Source organism: Thalassophryne amazonica, chromosome 14, assembly GCF_902500255.1.
Source record: "Thalassophryne amazonica chromosome 14, fThaAma1.1, whole genome shotgun sequence".
Classification (NCBI taxonomy): Eukaryota; Metazoa; Chordata; class Actinopteri; order Batrachoidiformes; family Batrachoididae; genus Thalassophryne; species Thalassophryne amazonica.
The window spans coordinates 37616490-37640266 of record NC_047116.1 but is presented as its reverse complement, the minus strand read 5'-3'; the positions used below and the strand labels follow the sequence as shown (position 1 = coordinate 37640266).

The 23777-nt window shown below is 38.4% G+C and overlaps 1 protein-coding gene across 2 annotated transcripts in view; it reads right to left on the bottom strand.

Moving 5' to 3' along the window:
- Positions 1–2291: 2291 nt before the first annotated feature.
- kansl1l (KAT8 regulatory NSL complex subunit 1-like) overlaps positions 2292–23777 on the bottom strand; it is a 58235-nt gene continuing 36749 nt past the window's right edge. The window contains exons 7-15 of one of the 2 annotated variants that reach the window (XM_034186521.1): positions 19613–19745; positions 19281–19403; positions 18445–18591; positions 17000–17091; positions 15685–15794; positions 12391–12448; positions 12222–12313; positions 11535–11631; positions 2292–3304 (exon numbers count right to left, since the gene is read on the bottom strand). In XM_034186521.1, the coding sequence (XP_034042412.1) occupies positions 3185–3304; positions 11535–11631; positions 12222–12313; positions 12391–12448; positions 15685–15794; positions 17000–17091; positions 18445–18591; positions 19281–19403; positions 19613–19745 (972 nt within the window). In that variant the 3' untranslated portion in view covers positions 2292–3184. The remainder of the gene's footprint in view (positions 3305–11534; positions 11632–12221; positions 12314–12390; positions 12449–15684; positions 15795–16999; positions 17092–18444; positions 18592–19280; positions 19404–19612; positions 19746–23777) is intronic. The other variant, XM_034186522.1, reaches the window with a different exon arrangement.

The following is a 23777-nucleotide window of genomic DNA, read 5'->3' as shown; positions in this document are numbered from 1 at the left end:
TAATTTACTTATTCATGGAATAAGATGTAACATAACAAAATGTGGAAAAAGTGAAGCGCTGTGAATACTTACCAGATGCACTGCATGTGCAATAGGTGTTACTGAAGCATAAATAGCTTCTGAGTGATTATGTACAGGTGCTTTTGTATTAACGGTATTTACTGTGATAAGGTGTTCATCAGGATGACAGCCTGTGGAAAGAAGCTCGTGTCAAATTTAGCATCACTTTGTAGATATTTTTGTTTTCACTTTGAGATGAAAGATCATAATTTGTATTTAAAGAAGCCCTCCAACCCCAATTATTACATTTGGGTTTGATGTCATGAAAAGTAAAATAAAATAATGTAAAAAAAAAACCACCTAAATAAATAAATGGTAAAATAATTGTCCAATGATACCCAAACCTTTCAATATGACTGTAACAGCATTAACGAAGAAGATATCATAAAGCAGATGTAAATCAGGACAGGTTACACATGTAGATGTACATTTTCATATGAAAACCCTTTAAGAAATCTATGGAAATAAATAGTAAGTAACAACGACACAGGATATAATACATACAGTATTTTACCTGTACTTAATGACCTGAAAGGGTTGGGGAATCTACTGCCAATATGAAGTCTATAGTGACACAAAACTCCCAAAATAAATACTTGCTCCTTAATCAAGCAAACACAAGAAATAACCACATTCATGGAATGCAAATGTCCAATTCTGTGTATGTTTTTCTTTTTCATGTAAAACAATGACACCTTAGTTTAATGATTGCCAAATTGGGGGGATGGGGGGTGATAATTTGAGATTCATATGGGTGATTCATATGGGATCAATAACAAGACAGCTGTGATCGTAGGTAGCTAATGAAACCTGCTGTTCCGGAAGAAGACGACCACTGCTTGGTCAGTTGAGCCGTGTAGTTAATACTAGTTATTTATGAACCCCATCTACCACGTCAGAATTATTCATAATTGAATCACGACCATTCACCACACTATGTTCAGTTTAGGCTTTTCTTCTGTCTGATGATTTCATATATTGCTGTTGTACTCAGGTTAGCTCAAAGAACCAAATTGTAATGTTGAGAAAACTACAATGTTTTATTGTGTTCCTCTAATAACCCAATCACTGGTTTTAAGATAAACTAGCACCACCCCATGGATAAATTCAGTCTAATCTGGCAGAAATTCCCCAGAATAAAAATACTTAAAATATGCATTTTAGTACATGTACTAAATTCATTAAGTATATAAAATCCCTCAAGTAATCACTGGATTTTAATTTTCAATTTTGTGGGGTTCTTTAGTCATATGATTTATTTATTTATTTATTATGTTTATTATTTATTATGATCACAGCCAAAAAATTCACCTATAATCTCTTGAATCATTAGTATTTCATTGTGCAATTACTGAAAAATATGTTCCAAGGTCCTTCTGCATTATATATACTTAATCCAGCTGCAGTTCATTATAGACAACTTCTGGGTCCCATAATCCTTTGCGTGCAAGTAGTCATTCCGGTGGGGCACTAGCATGGCGGTGGTGCACAGAGATTAGTTGTTTCCTTGCAGTAAATTTGGAAATAAAGGACTTTCCGGAATGGAAATATCAATGCCACATAACCCAGGTGCAATTCATCCTGGAATTTGAACAAAATAAATGAATTAAAAAAAAAAATGTACACTTGAATGCCTTCGGTAATGGTTAGAAATGGCAATGCTGATGAACCAAAATGACGTATGCGCAGTGAAGGCAGGGCAGACCGATTTTTAGGGGCGGTGGCATTCGGTCTGCGACACCGGAACCACTTCAAGCACACAGGGGATGATGGGACCTGGTGTGCTTGTGTTGTGCTCCTCTGCCAGTGTGGCAGCACTGTTTCCTCATTTGAGTGATGTTACACTGTTTATATAACGTATTATGTTGTATAATAGGCTTGGCACTAGTTTGGTGTTAGCAGAGCTGCCAACTGTCCCGCATTGGGCGTTATTTACCCACGTCCTGCATTCCCCATGACTGTGTGTGGGACGCCCATTAGTCCCACAGTTGTGTGGGTTGTGTGGACCCCCCACTTATGCTTCACACCATTGGTATGCATGGCCATGCGTGGGTGTCCAGTATTGGTACATTCAAATGTTGGCAGGTATGCATTAGATAAAATGTCAAGGCACTGATACCTAACGTTAGCGTAAGCCGAGTGTCTCCATTCCAAGTAACAGGATTTATAGTGTCCTTAAAAAAAAGCATGTACTTGCCATAGCTGAGAACCTGAGCAAGAAGAGTGCTGTAAAGCAGTTATTCCCAAAGGATTTAATCATTCACATATCAGTTTACTCACAGTAACAACAATAATGCAATGCTAACTGGCTAACATTAGCATGAAAACTTGCTAGCATCACATAACGATGGTAACAGCTAATGTTAGCATGAGCACGCCTGCATTGTGAGCAACGGGATTTCTAATGTGCTTTAAAACAAACACTGAAAATGACAATTTTGCTTAGAAAAATCTAATTACGCATCTCCAGGTAAATTTACAAGGTGCCTGAAAACACTGGACAAACGATATTTGCTTTTTGAGTTTTTGACCTGCCAGATTTACATGTAACAGACACAGATTTGGTCATTTTCAGAATTGTGGTGTAGTTTACAGTCAGCCAATTTATAAATTAAAATAATGACACATTAAACAACAGAACAAAAACTTGAACTGATATTAGCAATGACAGAAAAAACAAAATATTTCTTATTTTTTATTTAATAAATAAATTAAATACTCATTTATGCAATACATAAATAGCTGGACAGATGAGTGAAGAATCAATGAATGACAAAACTGTTTGCTAAAAGATCCGTGGTTTAAATGAGGACTAATAAGACTACTGAAGAATAAATGTCAGTAATTCTGATTTGCTGAGTGAATTGTGGAATAAATTTTTAAAAGAATGAGGTCATTTTGAAGTAACATTTCTTAAATAAATGAGCCAATCACTGACACTGTGCAAATTATGAATTAATTTAAAGGTGAACAAATGAAGGGTGAAATGATTTATGTAATACGTATATTCTTATGCGCATAAGCTTGTAACACAAAAGCCAGTTAAGTAGGACTGGCTGTGTCACTCACACTTTGTCCATCAGAGGGCGGTGTTATACCAAAAGATAATAGGAAATGATGAGTGTCAAATGTTCTTTGATAATGAGGAGACACAATGAGAAAGGACTCTTTCTGAAGAAGAGAAGAGCAGAGCTTCTCCTTCATCGTCCAGAGGAAAAACTCGCCGCTCCCACTGTGCTTGAGGCTGTTGAGAGACAAACAAGACATAAACACAGAAATAATCTAAAATATTTGGCAGTAATATGTTCTACATAAGTGCTAGAATAGGCTCCAGCCCCCCCGAGACCCTTAACTGGAGTAAGCAGTTGAAGATGAGTGAGTGAAGTTCTAAGAATTTGTGTTTTGACTTTTAAATTCAACATAACTTGCACAAAATGTTGAAATGAATTAATAATCTTGTTTATATGTTCAATCATTCATTCATGTCATTTCCCATGAACATCTACCCTGAACAAAAATAAACAGAAAGAAGATAAATCTTGTATTCTCTGCTCTTTATAACAAATAAAATAAATAAATAAAAACAGAAATTTGTTTCTTCAATTCCAACCCTCCCCATCAAGTCATCAAACATCAAATCAACATCACTAACAATAACATGATTATCTTACATTTCAACAGTTACAACCATTTTCTTCTAATTTTCTATATTCTGTCATGATTTTGTCCTTACACTTTTTTTTTAATTTCTAAACATTTGTACAGCCTTTAAGTTCTTCATTCAATACATTTCAAAGTTTAACAACATAAAGAGAGGGACACTTCTGTTTCATAGTTGTCCGTGCGATACAAGGTTGGGTAGGATTACTTTGAAAGAATACATGTGGATTACATGTATGTATGTACATACATTTGGATTACTTGTAACCTGATTACTTTTGGATTACATTTCAAAGTAATCCTACCCAACCTTGAGTGCAAACATAGTCCAAAAATGATATTTTCTTCTATGGCAAATGACCTGTTTAACAAGACTAAACAAATTTCGGAGAGCATCTGGCAAAACTCCTTTTCCACACTATAAGTACAATTTTTAAGTTAACAAGATCCTTAAATTTTAATTGAGTAGTTGCAATAAACAAATTATTGGTATCGTCTCTGTAACCTTTTTTGTGGATAATTCTAATGGCTCTTTTTTGTGACAGATACTTAGTGGCAGATACTTACAGATACTTAGGTTAGTGGTACTGCTATATGTGTTACCCCAGACTTCGGTACAATAACTGATGTATGGGAGAATCATTGAGTAATACAGCACATGCAAGGAGTTACAATCAAACAAATCTTTAACTTTAAATAAAATGCCAATACTTTCACTAACTGTCCTTTTTATATACTCTATATGGGCTTTCCAAGTTATTTTTTTAATCTAAAATAACACTGGTACAGTAGTGTTCAGAATAATAGTAGTGCTATGTGACTAAAAAGATTAATCCAGGTTTTGAGTATATTTCTTATTGTTACATGGGAAACAAGGTACCAGTAGATTCAGTAGATTCTCACAAATCCAACAAGACCAAGCATTCATGACATGCACACTCTTAAGGCTATGAAATTGGGCTATTAGTAAAAAAATAAGTAGAAAATGGGGTGTTCACAATAATAGTAGCATCTGCTGTTGATGCTACAAACTCAAAACTATTATGTTCAAACTGCTCTTTTAGCAATCCTGTGAATCACTAAACTAGTATTTAGTTGTATAAACACAGTTTTTCATGATTTCTTCACATCTGCGAGGCATTAATTTTGTTGGTTGGGAACCAAGATTTTGCTCCTTTACTAGTGTGCTTGGGGTCACTGTCTTGTTGAAACACCCATTTCAAGGGCATGTCCTCTTCAGCATAAGGCAACATGACCTCTTCAAGTATTTTGACATATCCAAACTGATCCATGATACCTGGTATGCGATATATAGGCCCAACACCATAGTAGAAGAAACATGCCCATATCATGATGCTTGCACCACCATGCTTCACTGTCTTCACTGTGAACTGTGGCTTGAATTCAGAGTTTGGGGGTCGTCTCACAAACTGTCTGCGGCCCTTGGACCCAAAAAGAACAATTTTACTCTCATCAGTCCACAAAATATTCCTCCATTTCTCTTTAGGCCAGTTGATGTGTTCTTTGGAAAATTGTAACCTCTTCTGCACGTCTTTTATTTAACAGAGGGACTTTGCGGGGGATTCTTGCAAATAAATTAGCTTCACACAGGTGTCTTCTAACTGTCACAGCACTTACAGGTAACTCCAGACTGTCTTTAATCATCCTGGAGCTGATCAATGGGTGAGCCTTTGCCATTCTGGTTATTCTTCTATCCATTTTGGTGGTTGTTTTCCGTTTTCTTCCACGCGACTCTGTTTTTTTTTGTCCATTTTAAAGCATTGGAGATCATTGTAGATGAACAGCCTATAATTTTTTGCACCTGCGTGTAAGTTTTCCCCTCTCCAATCAACTTTTTAATCAAACTACGCTGTTCTTCTGAACAATGTCTTGAACATCCCATTTTCCTCAGGCCTTCAAAGAGAAAAGCATGTTCAACAGGTGCTGGCTTCATCCTTACATAGGGGACACCTGATTCACACCTGTTCCACAAAATTGACGAACTCACTGACTGAATGCCACACTACTATTATTGTGAACACCACCTTTTCTACTTTTTTTTATGAATAGCCCAATTTCATAGCCTTAAGAGTGTGCATATCTTGAATACTTGGTCTTGTTGGATTTGTGAGAATCTACTGAATCTACTGGTACCTTGTTTCCCATGTAACAATAAGAAATATACTCAAATCCTGGATTAATCTTTTTAGTCACATAGCACTACTATTATTCTGAACACTACTGTATATCTTTTAATTAAGTACAATTGTTGCCTGTGTGTGCCGTCGTCTACCGTTTGCCGCAGTAGATAACAGTGACTCTTCTATAGCGACAAATGTGTCTGTTTTTCTGCCATCAACATATATATATATATATATATATATATATATATATATACTTCAATGGTACAAATATTTCATGAGGTGAAAGCTGGAACATACCATTCAACGAGGCAAAGCCGAGTTATATGGTATGTTCCAGCTTTCACCAAATTAAATATTCGTTCCATTGAAAGAATGTGAAAACATTCATTAGTTGTTTTGTATAACGGCTAAAACAGATCCTTCTCATTTGATATTTTATTATTTTATAAACAACAGAAAAGGGACTTACATTTTGGTGTGCCACTGTATCGTGTAGTCCAGTGATGTTGTGCACTGACTTCGGACTTCCATAAAAAAAAACGACTTTGTGTAGTTCCTCAGTGCAGCAAATCACGTCAGCGTTTCATGTGAACAGGTCTTCATGCATGCAGACGGCTTACAGTGGAGTGGATTTTGTGTGTGTGTGTGTATGTTACAAGCAGCGTCAGTTCGTTCAATCAAGTCATCATGTCGTTGTCCCCCGTGTGCACACACACGCAACCGGGTGGGTCGACTGTGTACGTCCTCAGTGCAGCGAACAAAAAAAAGTCACATCAGAAATGAGTCCAGCTTTTCTTTCTTTCTTCCTGCTAACACCCTCCAGACAGCACAGTGGCTATTAGCAGCGTCAGTTAGCTCAATCAAATTATGTCTTGGGAGAGTCGTTGTCCCCCACGCGCGCGCACACACGCAGCCTGGTCGGCGCTTATGCGTGCATGTACTACCAAAAAAAGACTGTGTACGTCCTCAGTGCAGCGAAAATAAAAATTCACGTCAAAAATGAGTCCAGCTTTTCTTTCTTTCTCCCTGCTAACAGCCTCCAGACAGCACAGTGGATTTGTTTTGTGTGCGAGGACATGCGCGCATGCGCGTGTGCAGAGTGCAATGGTACCAAGCGTATGGAACCAAATTTGCAAGCTGCACTCCAAATGCAATGCAACACAAATGGGATGAATTAATCCATGTCATGTGACATACAAACCACCAATCAAATGACAAGGATCCACTCAGCCGTTATATAATATACAAATAGGGATTGGTATCAAGAACCGGTTCCTTTCGAATCGTTAAGAAATGATTCGATCCACCGACATCAATAAGCTTTGTGCTCAACGATTCTGTTATTGGTCCTTCAGAGTGGCCGTTGTTTTGGGGGGTGTTTGTCAGTAAAATTATCATTTCTCTACAATGATTACAGACCCTGCAGCGGGTACGTAATCAACTTTTCTGCAGCGCGGCTTTGCTTTGAACCTTGAACCAATCAAAACAGTGGTTCGCAGACTGAAGCAATGTTTCGATCTATTGCTTCGTTTATTCTTTCTTTCTTTTGCTTAATTTTCCCCTAAAACTCTAAAGAGCATACGTCTGTGAGTATTATTTACCTTTTCTATGTTAAACCGACCTGTTATGGTCTTCTGAAACAGTTGATAGTTGTATCTTATAACTTAAAAATGGGAGCGATGCTAACGCGTTATCGTGTCTATGGCATTTTCAATGTTAAAAGTTAGCATTAAGCAGTTGCAGCTGTCATCACGTTCAGGTGCATTTGTTTTCAAACTGTAATATTTCTTAAATTTATTTTTGTTTATATATTAATAATCTAATGCTTATTGTATACAATTTTAGAGAAAGAGACAAAAAGAACCTGAATAGAAACACAACAGAAAATATAAAAGCAACTAACAATGAACATAAATAAATAAATGAATACAGAAATAATAAGTGTTTCCTGTGAACACCTAGTGACTCTTACACCTCCATTTCATCCCGGTCTTATTTAAGTTTAATGACAGTTTGTTCAGTCAAACCATATTTTCAATGTGTTAATTTCTTCAGTGATTTCCTCCAGAACTATCTGCCAAACTAGAAAACTGCTGCATCCTAGTAAGAGCAGAATACTACTGGAATGAATTTGAATAAGGAAAGTTGTTGTTTTTTTCTCACCTAAACAGATGCTGCACTCACTCCAGTTTATCGTCTGGAATAGTCACAGACTGCATTTCAGAGGTTCTAGAATTGAAACATTTTCATGCAGGTGGTGTTGGTGGGTAATTTTGGGTTTCAGCTTTTTTTGTTTTTCACCACTTTCATCCCTGAATATGTCAATCGTGAGTCACTTGTGCGGATTAAAGTTACTAACTGGGACTCCTGACTTGTTGCGAGAAAGAAACGAGAATCATCCTCCGTTCTGTTCACACAGCTCCAAACGCTGCGCGGCTCTCTGCCGAGTCAAGTTAGAACGATAGAGTCCAGTCTGAATTAATAACTTCAAACACCATTTTGTTTATTTTTATTTATGTCCAGAGATCAAGGATACAGTGACCAATTTCATATTTATTTATTTTAAGACTCAATGAAATACATAGAAAATCTGTAAAGCCTACTTTTAGTACAAAATTCATGAGGTATCGATAAGGGAATCAATAAGGAATCGGATCGATAAGCAGAATCGATAATGGCATCGATATCGATAAAACCTTATCAATACCCATCCCTATATACAAATAATGAATATTTATGAGTTCAATGGTGATAATATTTCATGAGGTGAAAGATAGAATATTCCATTGTTGCTTTGGAGTGATGCTTTGTCATCATTATTTAATTGTATTCATGATGTAAAGCAGTGGCTGTCCCAAAACGTCCTTTACTTGAATGATGGTAAAACTGAGATCATGGTGTTTGAGCGCTCCGGTATACCAAATGTGGTAACACCAAATTTTGGTGCTTTGGCTAACTATGTAAAACCAGCTGTCAAGAATTTGGGAAAGATATTTGACAGCTGTTTGAGGTTCGATCAACAGATAAATTCTGTTGTCAAAGCTAGTTTTTTCCAACTTCGCCTTTTGGCTAAAATAAAGCACTTTCTCAGTAGACGTGATCTTGAGACAGCCATTCATGCTTTCATCAGCTCCAGACTTGATTATTGTAATGCACTTTATTCAGGCATTAATCAGTCGTCTCTTGCACATCTCCAATTGGTGCAGAATGCTGCTGCTCGTCTTTTAACAAACACTTTTAGACGTGAGCATATTACACCCATCCTGTACTCACTCCACTGGCTTCCAGTTCGTTTTAGAATTGATTTTAAAATTTTAATGTTTGTTTTTAAAGCTATTTATGGCCTTGCACCTCCCTACTTGTCTGAAATTTTAACTTTGCGCACTTACAGTGGGACATTAAGGGCGTCTGGCCAGCTTTACTTAGATGTTCCAAGGTCAAGATATAAACGCTGGGGTGATCATGCTTTCGCGGTAGCTGGCCCCAGACTGTGGAATGAGCTACCTCTTGAGTTACGTACTATTCCTGACCTAGCACTTTTTAAATCTAAGTTAAAGACTTATTTATTTAACTGGCTTTTAACACTTAGTGGGGAGGTGACATGTTCTGTTATTTTTATGTTCTTTTTTATGTATTGTTTTAAATTTTATTTTATATGTGTTTTATTTTTGTAAATTTGTGTTTTTAATGTTAAGCACTTTGGACACCAGTCGGTGCTGTAAAGCGCTTTATAAATAAATGTTGATTGATTGATTCAACACTGCACTCGGTCCGTAAAAAAAAGACAGATTCTGATAGTCTCGTACAGACTGAGCAAGTGAGGTCAATAATTCATTTATTATATATCTGTTTGGAGCTGTGTTTTCATGTTGTTGTCCTTCATTTTGCATGGCCACTTTCAGCTCGTTTGCTGTTAATTCCTCCAATTCAAACTCACCAGTGTAATAAAATTTGCTCAGAAAATGGTCATCTTCATCGCTTATAACTTCTTTGTTAATTTTTTTTTCTTTTAAATTTTGTGCCATGAAAATTGTAAACAAAGTCGCAAATATGATACGCAATCCGGACCAATTATATCAGACCGGAAATCACCCAATCAGAGTGCGCGTGCTGTCGCAGCCATATAATAATATGATTTACAACAGGTTTGGTACCCTTCTCCAATAAAACAGCACAAAAAAATAGCAAACACCCATAAAATAGCATTACACCCATTTTGGCATCCCTTCACTGGCTTCCTGTCCCAATGAGATCAGATTTTAAGGTTCTGCTACTAACCTATAAAATTATTCATGGGCTGGCACCTCCCTACCTAACTGCCTAATTAAACCTTACGTACCGGCCCGAGCTTTACGTTCTCAGGGTGCAGGACTACTTTGTGTCCCTAAGGTGAATAAGAAGACTGCGGGTCACAGAGCTTTCTCTTATCGTGCCCCTGTTCTGTGGAATAATCTCCCTGCATCACTAAAACAGTCAGATTCTGTGGAGATTTTCAAGTCCAGCCTTAAGACGCACTTATTTTCCCTTTCATATGGCAAGCATAATGGTACAGTTTTGTTTTACGCTTTTTACTCTGTTAACTCAATTATTAGTAATTGGAGCAGGCTGCGGCCTCAACTTTACCTAAACTCTGGGTCTTTTAGTGACGTTTAGGGCTAGTGGCCAGCGATCACCTTAGTACTTCTCTGTTTTTCTTGTTGTTTAATGCTGGCAAATTATACAGTATTTTTTGTCCTTCTGATGCCTGATTCTGTTTTTTCTCTCTGTTTAAGGTGCAGCTCCATCCAGAGATGGGAGTCGTATTCGTGTTGGCGATCCTCCTGTCCTGTGCACCAATAGCATTTCTTGTATATTTGTCCGTGAATTGTTCTGTGAATTGTTCTGTAATTTATGTTTGTAGCATGGCCCAAGCAGAGGGTCACTCCTTTGAGTCTGGTCTGTTTGAGGTTTCTTCCTTAGAGGGAGTTTTTCCTTACCACTGTTGCTCTGGGGGTTGGTAAGGTTAGACCTTACCTGTGTGAAGCGCTTTGAGGCAACTCTGTTGTGATTTGGTGCTATATAAATGAAAATAAATTGAAATTGAAATTGCCTGCTGTATTTAAATCTTAAATTCCCACTTTCTCTTGAACTAACACACGTATGCAGCGAACACTAATCATTGCTATGTATTTCTCTGTCCCTTTTCAGGCTTTGTTTTCAAAGCTCTGTTATAGCTGTGCACAGGTCTGATGCCTGATTACAAAATCAAGAGCTGAGCTTTAATCACTGTTTTGTAGTGGTGGTGCCGGAGCGCATAAGAACACCAAAGTATCACAGACGGGGTTGTTTGTGGAACAGAGAAGTTTGATTAGGACAATCTCGACTCATTTCTCCTCCAATCAAAGCAAAGAGTGCTGTAATCAGGGCATCATCAGATGGATTATAGGAGAGTCAAGGATCTGTGTGGGCTCTTAAGGATCAATGACAGCTGTGAAATGCAAATCATGGCTGTTAAAGACAATGTTACCACTCGGTGGTGTCATAAAAGATCTTAATGCATCAGTGTTCAGGAAATGCCTGTGTATGTGTGTGAGGCCCAGAAGGATTAGCGTCCTGTAGCACAGTTTTTCCAGACCCTGATAAATGTATTTTGTAGGTTTGGGGTTTCAGCTGTTTTGTGTTTGATCTTACCAGATACTCCTCTGAGACCAGCTGATGATGGGTTTCCAGCTGAGCACTACTCCGTTTCCTAGAGCTCTTCACCGCTGAACTGTACACCCCAATCCTCCTGGGTAACATCAAGAATATGGTATTCTGATTTATTTGAGGATTGTTAGTTATTGCTGTTCAAATATGACATTCAGAAAAATGACTGTTGGCAAGAACTGAGAAACGTGACATTGCCTTTTGCTTCTGTTATTTTGGCATCACCTTCCCTCGTCTCTTTTTTTGCTTCACTTCCTTTAAGAGCCCTCCTGTTTGTTATTGTAGTAATTGTTGCCCCCATTTATTTAAGCTCCTTTCTTGTGTTCTTGTGTGCCAGTACTATAAAGAAGCCACTGTGACCACTAGTTTTCTCCTAGTGATTCCTCATTGCTGACCAGCATTTAGTCCTGTTTGACATTCTTGCCTGCCTCCTATGGGTTTAGTTTGCCTGTATAGGCTGCTTGAACCATGAGTTGATCTTAATGGCTGTCTCGGGAAAGTGCCTTTATCAAGCCACTTGAACACTGTTGCAATGCTGGTCGCCCTTCAGAGTTTTGACATCGTTAAAAGTTAATGCTTTTCAAACTGAGTCACATACAAGCACTATGACTTCACCACCCCTCTCTTACACACATTTTTAGTTTGGTATACTGAAAATTGTTTTGTGTTCACCTCTTGTGATGACGGCTACCACTGCACCACTGCAGTTTCTGCTCTAATTCCAAGTGTCTCTGGGCAAAGACTTCATCAGTGAGCACCTCCACCTGAAACAAACTCACATGTGGAAAATGAAAATCTCTTCACAAATCAACATGCGGCATCCAAAAGGATGAGAGAATACCTGCCCCTCGTCCTCGGCCTCCATCTTCATCAGATACTTTGTGTTGACGACCCGCCAACTGCAAGCAAAACATATTTGAAAGTCAAATGACAACAATAACTGACAGTGTGCTCAACAGCTTTCTAAGGAAGCTGGTACACTCTGACTCCCAAAGGGAATAACAGATGAAAGAGACTTGCTTCTTTCATGTTAAGCCCAAAACATGCAACTGATTAATTAAGCAAACAAATTCAATCTCCTTGCAACCTGTGCCCTATCCTCAACTCGGACTACATGTACTCTAAACAGCAAAAGTGAGTTGGACCCTCACCATAGATCATCAAGATCAGGCTTCCGTTTGTTTTTAATGAGCAGTTATTGAAGTGACTGTCACTCTGTGACGGCTTGAGGAATCATGTGAGTAATCCATATGAAATTTTGATATGTACAAGTCCTTATCTCATTCATTAAATACGTTCCCTATCAACTGAAAGTTTTGTGACCGCTCAGTGGATGGAGAACGTCACTGGTGGTTGTACATTTGTTTTCTGTTCCTTATGTGTTTTGTCCCGTATGTTACATCTATGGTACTCATGTGTTCTTATTACACGAGTACCATGACTTGTTTGTTTGGCTTTCTGACTGGTCTGTTGACTGGGCTCCATCATAGTGGGAAGAGGGAGAAGGGCCCAGTGGTGGGACGAAGTTACCATCAAGTCACTCTCAAGTCATGAATCAGCAAGTCCCAAGTCAAGTCTCAAGTCATAATGACCACCAATTGTTTGAAAGCTGACTTGAGACTTGACTTGGGACTTGCAGATTGATGACTTGAGAATGACTTGACAGTGACTTCGTCCCACCTCTGGAAAGGCCCCTGGATGGCTGCTGGCTCATCTGCTGCCAGGTCCTGGTCAAGCTCACTGGTACTCAGAAGAGGAGGCAGAGGAGGGGCAGCCCTCCTCACACAGGTGGCCGGGGTCTTTTGCTACCCCTCCCCTCCTTCTGAAAGAGAAACTGGAGACGTGACTTGTTGAGAAGCGTAGGAATGGTGCATGTGTGGCATACACTCTGTTGTATTTATAGGCCGTTCTGTGTCCATCACATGTACTGCGCTTATACGTTTGTTGTACCTTTTCTCCGTTAAGTTGCCAGTAGACGTTTCATCCTTTCATCATCTGTTTGCATCTGTTGGTAAAGTCACTACCCATTTGGTGGTTGTCTGCTCATTGTCCATTTTATCCGTTACATATCCTATACTTATCCATCCATCAATGGATTAAGTGATTTTTGTCACCAGACAAATGATTTTAATCAATCAATCAATCAATCAATCAATTTTTTTATATAGCGCCAAATCACAACAAACAGTTGCCCCAAGGCGCTTTATATTATAACGCAAGGCCATACAATAATTATGTAAAACCCCAACGGTCAAAACGACCCCCTGTGAGCAAGCACTTGGCTACAGTGGGAAGGAAAAACTCCCTTTTAACAGGAAGAAACCTCCAGCAGAACCAGGCTCAGGGAGGGGCAGTCTTCTGCTGGGACTGGTTGGGGCTGAGGGAGAGAACCAGGAAAAAGACATGCTGTGGAGGGGAGCAGAGATCGATCACTAATGATTAAATGCAGAGTGGTGCATACAGAGCAAAAAGAGAAAGAAACAGTGCATCATGGGAACCCCCCAGCAGTCTACGTCTATAGCAGCATAACTAAGGGATGGTTCAGGGTCACCTGATCCAGCCCTAATTATAAGCTTTAGCAAAAAGGAAAGTTTTAAGCCTAATCTTAAAACTAGAGAGGGTGTCTGTCTCCCTGATCTGAATTGGGAGCTGGTTCCACAGGAGAGGAGCCTGAAAGCTGAAGGCTCTGCCTCGCATTCTACTCTTACAAACCCTAGGAACTACAAGTAAGCCTGCAGTCTGAGAGCGAAGCGCTCTATTGGGGTGATATGGTACTACGAGGTCCCTAAGATAAGATGGGACCTGATTATTCAAAACCTTATAAGTAAGAAGAAGAATTTTAAATTCTATTCTAGAATTAACAGGAAGCCAATGAAGAGAGGCCAATATGGATGAGATATGCGCTCTCCTTCTAGTCCCCGTCAGTACTCTAGCTGCAGCATTTTGAATTAACTGAAGGCTTTTTAGGGAACTTTTAGGACAACCTGATAATAATGAATTACAATAGTCCAGCCTAGAGGAAATAAATGCATGAATTAGTTTTTCAGCATCACTCTGAGACAAGACCTTTCTGATTTTAGAGATATTGCGTAAATGCAAAAAAGCAGTCCTACATATTTGTTTAATATGCGCTTTGAATGACATATCCTGATCAAAAATGACTCCAAGATTTCTCACAGTATTACTAGAGGTCAGGGTAATGCCATCCAGAGTAAGGATCTGGTTAGACACCATGTTTCTAAGATTTGTGGGGCCAAGTACAATAACTTCAGTTTTATCTGAGTTTAAAAGCAGGAAATTAGAGGTCATCCATGTCTTTATGTCTGTAAGACAATCCTGCAGTTTAGCTAATTGGTGTGTGTCCTCTGGCTTCATGGATAGATAAAGCTGGGTATCATCTGCGTAACAATGAAAATTTAAGCAATACCGTCTAATAATACTGCCTAAGGGAAGCATGTATAAAGTGAATAAAATTGGTCCTAGCACAGAACCTTGTGGAACTCCATAATTAACTTTAGTCTGTGAAGAAGATTCCCCATTTACATGAACAAATTGTAATCTATTAGACAAATATGATTCAAACCACTGCAGCGCAGTGCCTTTAATACCTATGGCATGCTCTAATCTCTGTAATAAAATTTTATGGTCAACAGTATCAAAAGCAGCACTGAGGTCTAACAGAACAAGCACAGAGATGAGTCCACTGTCCGAGGCCATAAGAAGATCATTTGTAACCTTCACTAATGCTGTTTCTGTACTATGATGAATTCTAAAACCTGACTGAAACTCTTCAAATAGACCATTCCTCTGCAGATGATCAGTTAGCTGTTTTACAACTACCCTTTCAAGAATTTTTGAGAGAATCTGTTGCTAATCAATTTACTCACTCCATCATAGTGTGACAACACCTTATAAGAAACGCATATGAGGTGGCGTACTCGCAGCATGAACCCCCTAACCTCTCTGCTAATTTTTATGAAAACAGACTCAGTAGTTTTCCCCATAACCCTGTTAAAAATAAACTCATAAACAGCATATGCGCATGGTCAGACTTTCAACAGTTAATTTTATTAACTTATGAATTAAGGACCAGAAGGATTCCAAGCAGGTCTGAAAAGCCAGTTATGTTCCACACCTGGGTGTAGGGATGTCTTTGTGGTGCAGCTTGTCCACTTTAGTCTGTGACTCAGGAACCATGGTGTTGATTTTGTAGTCGCACTCATCCTGGAAGCTGTGAACAACAACCTGACACAAAACAGGAATGTTTTGTAAGTGAAGTCAAATGGAGGCAACATGGAACTGCATTCATTTATAGACTTAGAGATGAGATACAGACAAACCTAACATGCTGACGACTGAGGGCGCAACCCATGAGCATTTTTTAAAGCTGTTTTAAATTATTTATTTTGTGGCAATTTTTTCCATTTATAATTTCACTGAGTAATCGTTTGGTCTGTAAAATGTCAAAAAAGCAGAAGAACCTTCAATTTAACAATTGTGTTCAAATAAAACTGTCCATAAGCCAAATTAGTCCATTCAGAACTACAATGGCACCCAGAGTGCATGCTACTGTCAACCAATCACAAATTTCAAACACGTTCTGTAAGAAAAAAAAACGTCTTTCTGTGCTCTAAGTGCTACATTTCCACAAAAAGTAATCAAAATCTGTATCTTATATTTTAAGCTATATTGTACACAAATCGGGACATCACATAATGTCCATCCTCATTTGCTGGAAATGATGAGGAAAAAATAAAAACAGAGAAAAGCAACAAATCCAAAAAAATGTACAAGTTTGAACCACTTAAAAAATTCCTTTGGCAAATTTATAAATATGTAAATCAACTGTAAATTGTAAATATTTAAATTGTAAAAAACAATAATTTTTCTGTCTACAATGAACAACTGATTATTCTTGTGCCAGGATGTCAGTGGTATTAACAGATACTGTTAGATGTACCCGTATTAATTTTATCTTGTTTTGGTGGACTTGTAAGTACATACCTCTATTTATTTTAACATTTTACCTCTACTATACATACTTGTGATCTGTTTATAATGACTTTTATCTTTATGTGTGTGGTATATGTTTAATATTATGTGGATGTTGTAAAGTACATAGTGACAATCAAGTTGAAAACTTCTATACAAATAAATTATTATTGCTGCTGCTGTTACTAGTATTATAATTATTTTGAGTAGTAATGGTAATGGCTAATCAGCTCAATAATTAATTGCATAACTGTTTCTGTTATCTTGATGACAATAAATGAGAAAAGTATCACAAATAAGGAAATTGCAGCAGCATTTCAATAATGTGTTTACCAAAAATGTTCAATTATTTCATACATTAGTGAGTGTGTGTGTGTGTGTGTGTGTGTGTGTGTGTGTGTGTGTGTGTGTGTGTGTGTGTGTGTGTGTGTGTGTGTGTGTGTGTGTGTGTTTTGTACCTGGGAGGATTCTGTGTCACTTTTCTCCAGCACATCATGTGAACTTCTTACCGGGTTATACAGTTGGTGTAAAATATCAGCCTCCTCTTCCTCTGGACATTACATACACACAGAAGCTTTTAATTTAGTTTAACACATCCTGCTGTCCACAACACACTCCATTCAGAGCTCTGAATCAGCTTTCAGGAGGTACACGCTTCTCTTTATTTGTTCTCTGTTCCAACACCAACAGTCCTATTTTCATGGAGATGCAAAAAGCAGCGTAACCAATGCGAAGAAAAGTTGGTGCTATTCCTGCTACTGGAATGTTTTACACATGTTCCTAATTTACATGACAACATGCATGTGGGAGGAGACACACAATTACATGCGAGTTTCATATATAAAAAAGCGAGGTTTTATTATTTTGGGAGGTGATGTACTTCACTGTCATTTTCTAAATAAAACAGTGACTCTACAGATAGCAATTACAGTATGATGCTGAAAACTGTACATAAACAATTTAATTAAACATTCCAAACAGTCACTGTATTCAAGCAGCAATCAAAAATAGGTGTGATGTGAATATATTAAAATATTCAATAATGGAGTTTGTTCCAAACTATAAAATGATGGAAGACTCTTGTTAATCCAATACTGTATACATCCACCCAAGTCCAAAGATCCTCTCTTTCCGCCTGTAAACATTTTGTTTTTGTTCACTATGAGAGAATGATTCATACTGCCGTCTTTTCTAAGATTCTTACATGCTGATCCTTCCAGAGAGCTGATCTGATTGTAAGTCTGATATTTATTCTGGAAAACTCATCTTTTATCATTGATCTTTGATCCTGACTTTCAATCTTAAAAACTCATCTTTGATCTTTACCAGAAAACCTGACAGCTGAACTTTGATCCTAATCTCTGATCCTGATCAGTAAGCTGTGATCCTGATGGCTGATCTTTCAGCCTCATCACATGCTTTAGTTGCTGTTGTCTGTTTCTTTTGATCCATAACAATCAGAGATATTGGGCTCAAGGGACAGATCCTAATGTTTGATCCAGTTATCATCAATTCTGAGTACATGATCAAAGCAATCCGGATCACAACTCAAATTCAAGATCCATCCGTTTATCCAAATCCATATCCAATTTTATTCTACTGTCAGAGGTATCAAATCTGACATAGCTGTAACATTATATAATGAAAGTATATTGCGATCTGTACACCTGACCCCATCAGATCTCAGCAGCACACGCCCTGTATAGTAGTTAGAAGGGAGACCTCTTAGGAAGACCAGGGCTGTGTGTGTTTTTCCAGGTAAGACTGCCGGTACATCAGGAAGCACATCTGACATAAAACGTTTGCCAGATCTGAATGTGGGTTTATGCTGGATCCTCTGTGGTGACCTTGAACAAAAATGGGGCTAGCTAAAAGACAAATAATAATTTACATACAGACTTACCTTCAGTTATTGTGCTGCTGGTATTTCTCTTTCGTTTCCTCTTAAAGGCTGTCCTGTGTTGGTTCTTTGTAGACCCTGGTAAGTACATGTGTGGCAAACCCACCACTTTATTTTTATAATGCCTTGAAGGAGTCTCATATTTGGGACCTGTAATAGTGGAAGCAGACACACCAACTAAGTAGATATGTCCCTGGAATGACAACTGTGAAGGAGTAATAGGTTGAAATATAAAATATAAAATATAAAGTCTACAATTTAAGAAAATCTTTCCGCTCCAACATGAACCTGTGTAACTGATGATAGAACAATCCAAGGCTGACAAGTTCTTTGGAGTTGACATAGGTCTTTGGGTGGTACATGGTATTAATGTACTGTACAATAATAGGTGGGAGGACTGGAATAGCTCTCATACTAATAATACATTGGCTTGGACTGTTCTCGTGCCTGAAGCCCACATTTGAGTGGACTTTGAGGTTCAGTGTAACCTAGAATTAATCTCATGACCCTTTGGTGGGAACATGGGGCAACTACACTGCATACTGTGCTGTGATCTTCTTATCTTTAAGATGCTTTTGGGAAACAAGACCCAGATGCCTATTATTCAAAATCAACATATGCACATCTGGATATGGACACAGGTTCTACAGGGCCATTTTACTCTGTGAAGACCAGTATTAAGGGGTCACTTTATGCACCACACAATGGGCTTGCCTTGACCAATTTGCCATTCTAAGGATTGACTGATGCTTTAATACATTTTGTGAAAAAGAATGGGTGAGAAGTATTGAGAAGAAGGCCAAAGATGTAAACAATGCTATCAGATGGACGGCTCTTACTGCTGTGCAATGTTGTTGAGCTGTTGTGTTCTGAACTGGACAACTGAGCACTGCTGAAAGAAGACCTTTGGGTCCATTCATTTCTGAACAGAGTATGCTGTATGTGACAGGACAGAGGAGTGTCTCGAGGAAGAGGGCAGAACATTACTGTAGTGTATGCGTTCAAAGTCACAAATCAGTTTTCAGGGTGAACCATGTACAAGAACTGAAAGAAACTTTGGTTAATTTACTCAAGCCTCCTGACATCTGTAAAACCAGACACCCATGTTTCAGATTACAATGAAACTCCTTGCCCCTATTGATGTATTTAATGTATGTTCAGTTTCTCCTACCAACAGAACGAGACAACACAGGCTGAGGGCTGAAGCTGGAAGACAGAGTACGAGTGAAGCAGCTATCTGGATCACAGTGCAGGGCCGTGGGATCCCAAGAACAGGAATTGATAAAAGTGTATTTCTTTGAATCCTAAATGGGACAGAGGAAGCATAAAAGTATTTCTGAGCTATATTTAATGATTAACCATGCTGTGTAAGTGCATCAAAAAAAAGAAGACAAAGAAGAAGTTTGGCTTAAATGAACAAATATTTCAGACAACAAATCATACTTTTTTTTAACTTGTTTGGCTGGTCCTGTGACTTGTATTTCGAAATGACTTATATCAGGGGTGGCCAAGTTCGGTCCTCGAGAGCCACATTTCTGACACTCTTAGTTGTCTCCCTGCTCCAACACACCTGAATCCAGTGAAAGACTCATTAGCAGACTTTTAATGAGTCTTTCATTGGATTCAGGTGTGTTGGAGCAGGGAGACAACTAAGAGTGTCAGGAATGTGGCTCTCGAGGACCGAACTTGGCCACCCCTGACTTATATGACAAAAACACAGTGTTATCCTCTACGACCACAAGATGGCACCATCTACACATATAATGGGCTGCCCCTGTATACTCATCTAAATGAGGTGCTGTCTGATTCACACTCCAGAGCAGAAGGTGACATTGATGCACCATTAAACTGGATGCCAACTATCGTAAAACAAGAAGATCTGACTGAGCAGGAAGTTCTGGTTATTGGAGAGCAAGTGAAATTAATAAATCTTGTTGTCAAACTGAAAAATCATGCACTTGAATAAAGATGGGGTATAACCTTCATATGGCATTTGTTTATACTCTGTGGGAGAACCAGAGGATAACAAGGAAGATGCTAAGGTAAGGCTAACTAAAACAACCTGGTCTCACGGCAAGTCATGATTCAGCAGCATGAAATAGACATTAATCTATTGGTTTGTGATATTGTGACGAAAAGCACGGCAGCACGAATTCATAATTCATTCCATGATGGCTGCACGAAATTAAAAGTGAAGCGCGGGGGGGGGGGTATGGTTAGTGAGTTAAAAAAAAACCCTGTCACGAAATTTTGAATCATTTCATGTCAGGAGCACAAAAACAACAACAACAACAAAAAAAAAAAAAACGTGAGATTGGGCTGAACTAAAATGTGCCTACTACAACAACATTAATTAGCCCATTAGCTTCTGCTCACTATCATGGTATTTGCATTATCAATAAATAATGTGCTGATTCAATTAGTTTTACTTGTTACTGCATGAAGAAGTAGCATCTCATTTGAAAAATAAATGCTCTTCATGATGTATTTTTAACAAATATGTGTGACACCCAATCCAGAAAATACAGTGAACTAATAAATTATCAAAACATTTTTTTTCTGGCAAAATGACCCATTGTTGTTGACTGATATGAGTGTTCAGTTCAGCTCAAAGTCTAAAGATCCAGGCAGAAAGCAGCACAAGGCACAAAGTTGTCATTTAGTTTCCACCCCCAACATCTACAAGTCTACGAGTGTGCATCCTGGATGTGCCATGGATGTGTTCGGGCACAGTGCGACTCCATTGGTATCATGTGGAAGCAGCGTAATTGTGCCATCAACTGGAAAAATTACTGCGTAAACCTCAGGGAGCTTTGGTGGCTCCTGTCCATGGTGCACTCTGGCAGGGATGAGAGCTGACTGATTGTTTCATATGAGGAGCAACTGAGAAGTTTTGAGCGTTCTCTATCTTTTGCACTCTGAGAAACCAACATTTCTCAGAAATGTGCGAAGTTGTGATTCACTGGGTGCAATGTTGAAAATGGAGAACCAGGCCCTGCTTTTTCTGGGTCACACTCAAAACTTCCAAATTTCCCCTCGTATGATGTTATGCCCAAACACATGCATGAATATTTTCAGAGGATAATCCATCTCTTTTGTACCTAGTGCCTTATTTTATGCTCACATTACATTCATTCATTTATTCTCTATACTTGCTCACTCTATTCAAGGGTCACGGGGGAGCTTATCCCAGCAGACACTGGGCGTGAGGCAGGGTACACCCTGGAGAGGATGCCAGTCTACTGCAGGGCCTCACATTACATTTCTCCACTAAACACCAAAATGGAGTTGGACACACCCCAAATCCACTTGGCCTTTATGTCTTATACCGTGGACTATAGATTGTCCACATAAGGCCGTAAATGCTGTGACATTGTGAAACTCATTGAAATACATTCTTGTTGCCCTTCCAGTGCTGTTTGAAGACTAAAGAATGACATAGTCGAGGGAGTGTCTATCTTCAGTAGAGTGCTCACAGGAGAAGGAATTGATACTGATGCTGAGGTTAATATGGAGATATTGGTGAACCCCAGCCAGCAAGAAAGCTGATAAATGCCTGCTTGTACCTTGAGGTATTTCTGTATCTATCTGAGAGCCATCAGGGGTTCAGCATCATCGATAACAATTGTGACAACTGCACTGATATCACTGGGCGATGCTGCACACAGTGCAACATAATTAAAATCTGTGCAGCAATTGTAACTGTACTCACTGCAGAGCACCATATTGTACTGATTATACCCTGTCAAAGCATTTAGAATGAGAGTAAAATTAGGAACACCGAGGCTTCTTTCTCATGGTTTTCTACTCGTACATATATGACAGAGTGTTTCTAATGAACCATCTCCATGAAGTCTGAATCTGAGCCCCTCTTCCCATCTTTATCATCCCTTTTACCTCCATTCTCATTCCTCTTTTACCAGCATATTCCTGGTTTCTTCTCATGTGTCACAATCACCTCAACCTCCTTTCCTGCACTTTCTTAGATATTTCTCCTGCTTTTGTTGAACATGTAATGCTCTCATTTTTTATTGTGCCCAGGGCTGTGAAATGAAAATTGTAAAATATGAGGAAAATTTGAAGGGGGAGTCGGGGCTGAGGTGAAGCCAAATTAATTTTGTATCTAATAATGAATGAATGTATCTAATAATAATGTATCTAAATGTATCTAATAATAAATAAATAATAAATACAATTAAATACGCTCTATTATAGAGTGAAATCAGCTCTACCGTCTTGGCAAGAGTCATTCATAGCATGATAGAGTTGATTTTACACTGTGATAGAATTGATTTTACTGTGCTAGAGTATATTTATCTGTATTTGGACTGGGACCAAATGTTATCCCGGCAGAGTATATTTTACTCTGCAAAATTTGTGTACATTTTCAGCATCTTCTGGAAGAAAAAAAAAATCTCAAAAGAAGCACATATTTAAACAAGAACAATCAGAGATTTCTGATGTCTGCCAATCCGGATGCAGATCACCTCCAAAATTCAGTGGTCTTTCATGCTGTAATATCTATCTGTGGTGCAAATTTGGAGAGAACCCGTGAAGTAGTTTTGACATAATCCTTTAAAGCCTATATAAAGTGAAATCTTGATCCAGAATCCAGATCACCTCCAAAATGTAATGGTGTCTTCCATGGCCTAATATGTATCCGTGGTGAAAATTTGGTGAGAATCCGTGAAGTGGTTTTGACGGAATTCTTCAAAGCCTATATAAAGTGAAATGTGATCCAGAATCCGGATGCGGATCATCTCCAAAATTTAATGGAGTCTTCCTGCCCTAATATGTATATGTGTTGAAAATTTCGTCAAAATCAGTGCAGCAGTTTTGACGTAATTCTAGTAAGAACAATCCTTCAAAGCGTATATAAAGTGAAACATGATCCAGAATCCACATCCGGATCACCTCCAAAATTTAATGGATTCTTCCACGGCCTAATGTGTATCTGTGGTGAAAGGTTTGTCAAAATCCATGCAGTAGATTTGACGTAATCCTGCTAACAGACAGACAGACAGACAGACAAATAAATAAATAAACACCAATGATTTTATTACGTCCTTGGCGGATGTAATAATCCTAGATTCAACCTTTAAACTGTCAATGATAATATTGAAATAACAGAACATGACATGGAAGCAGGACCTGGAATGACTTTCCTTTTAACTGCAAACCAAATTATGCATTAAGTCAGAACAATTAACCTACACGATATTCATGAAGACTGAAAAGACTGTTAGAGCATTTCAAAAACCTCAGCTCAAGCTTCTAGAATATTTTGAAAATCATAGTAAAAATCATTAACATACTTTAAATGTAAAAAGTCACTT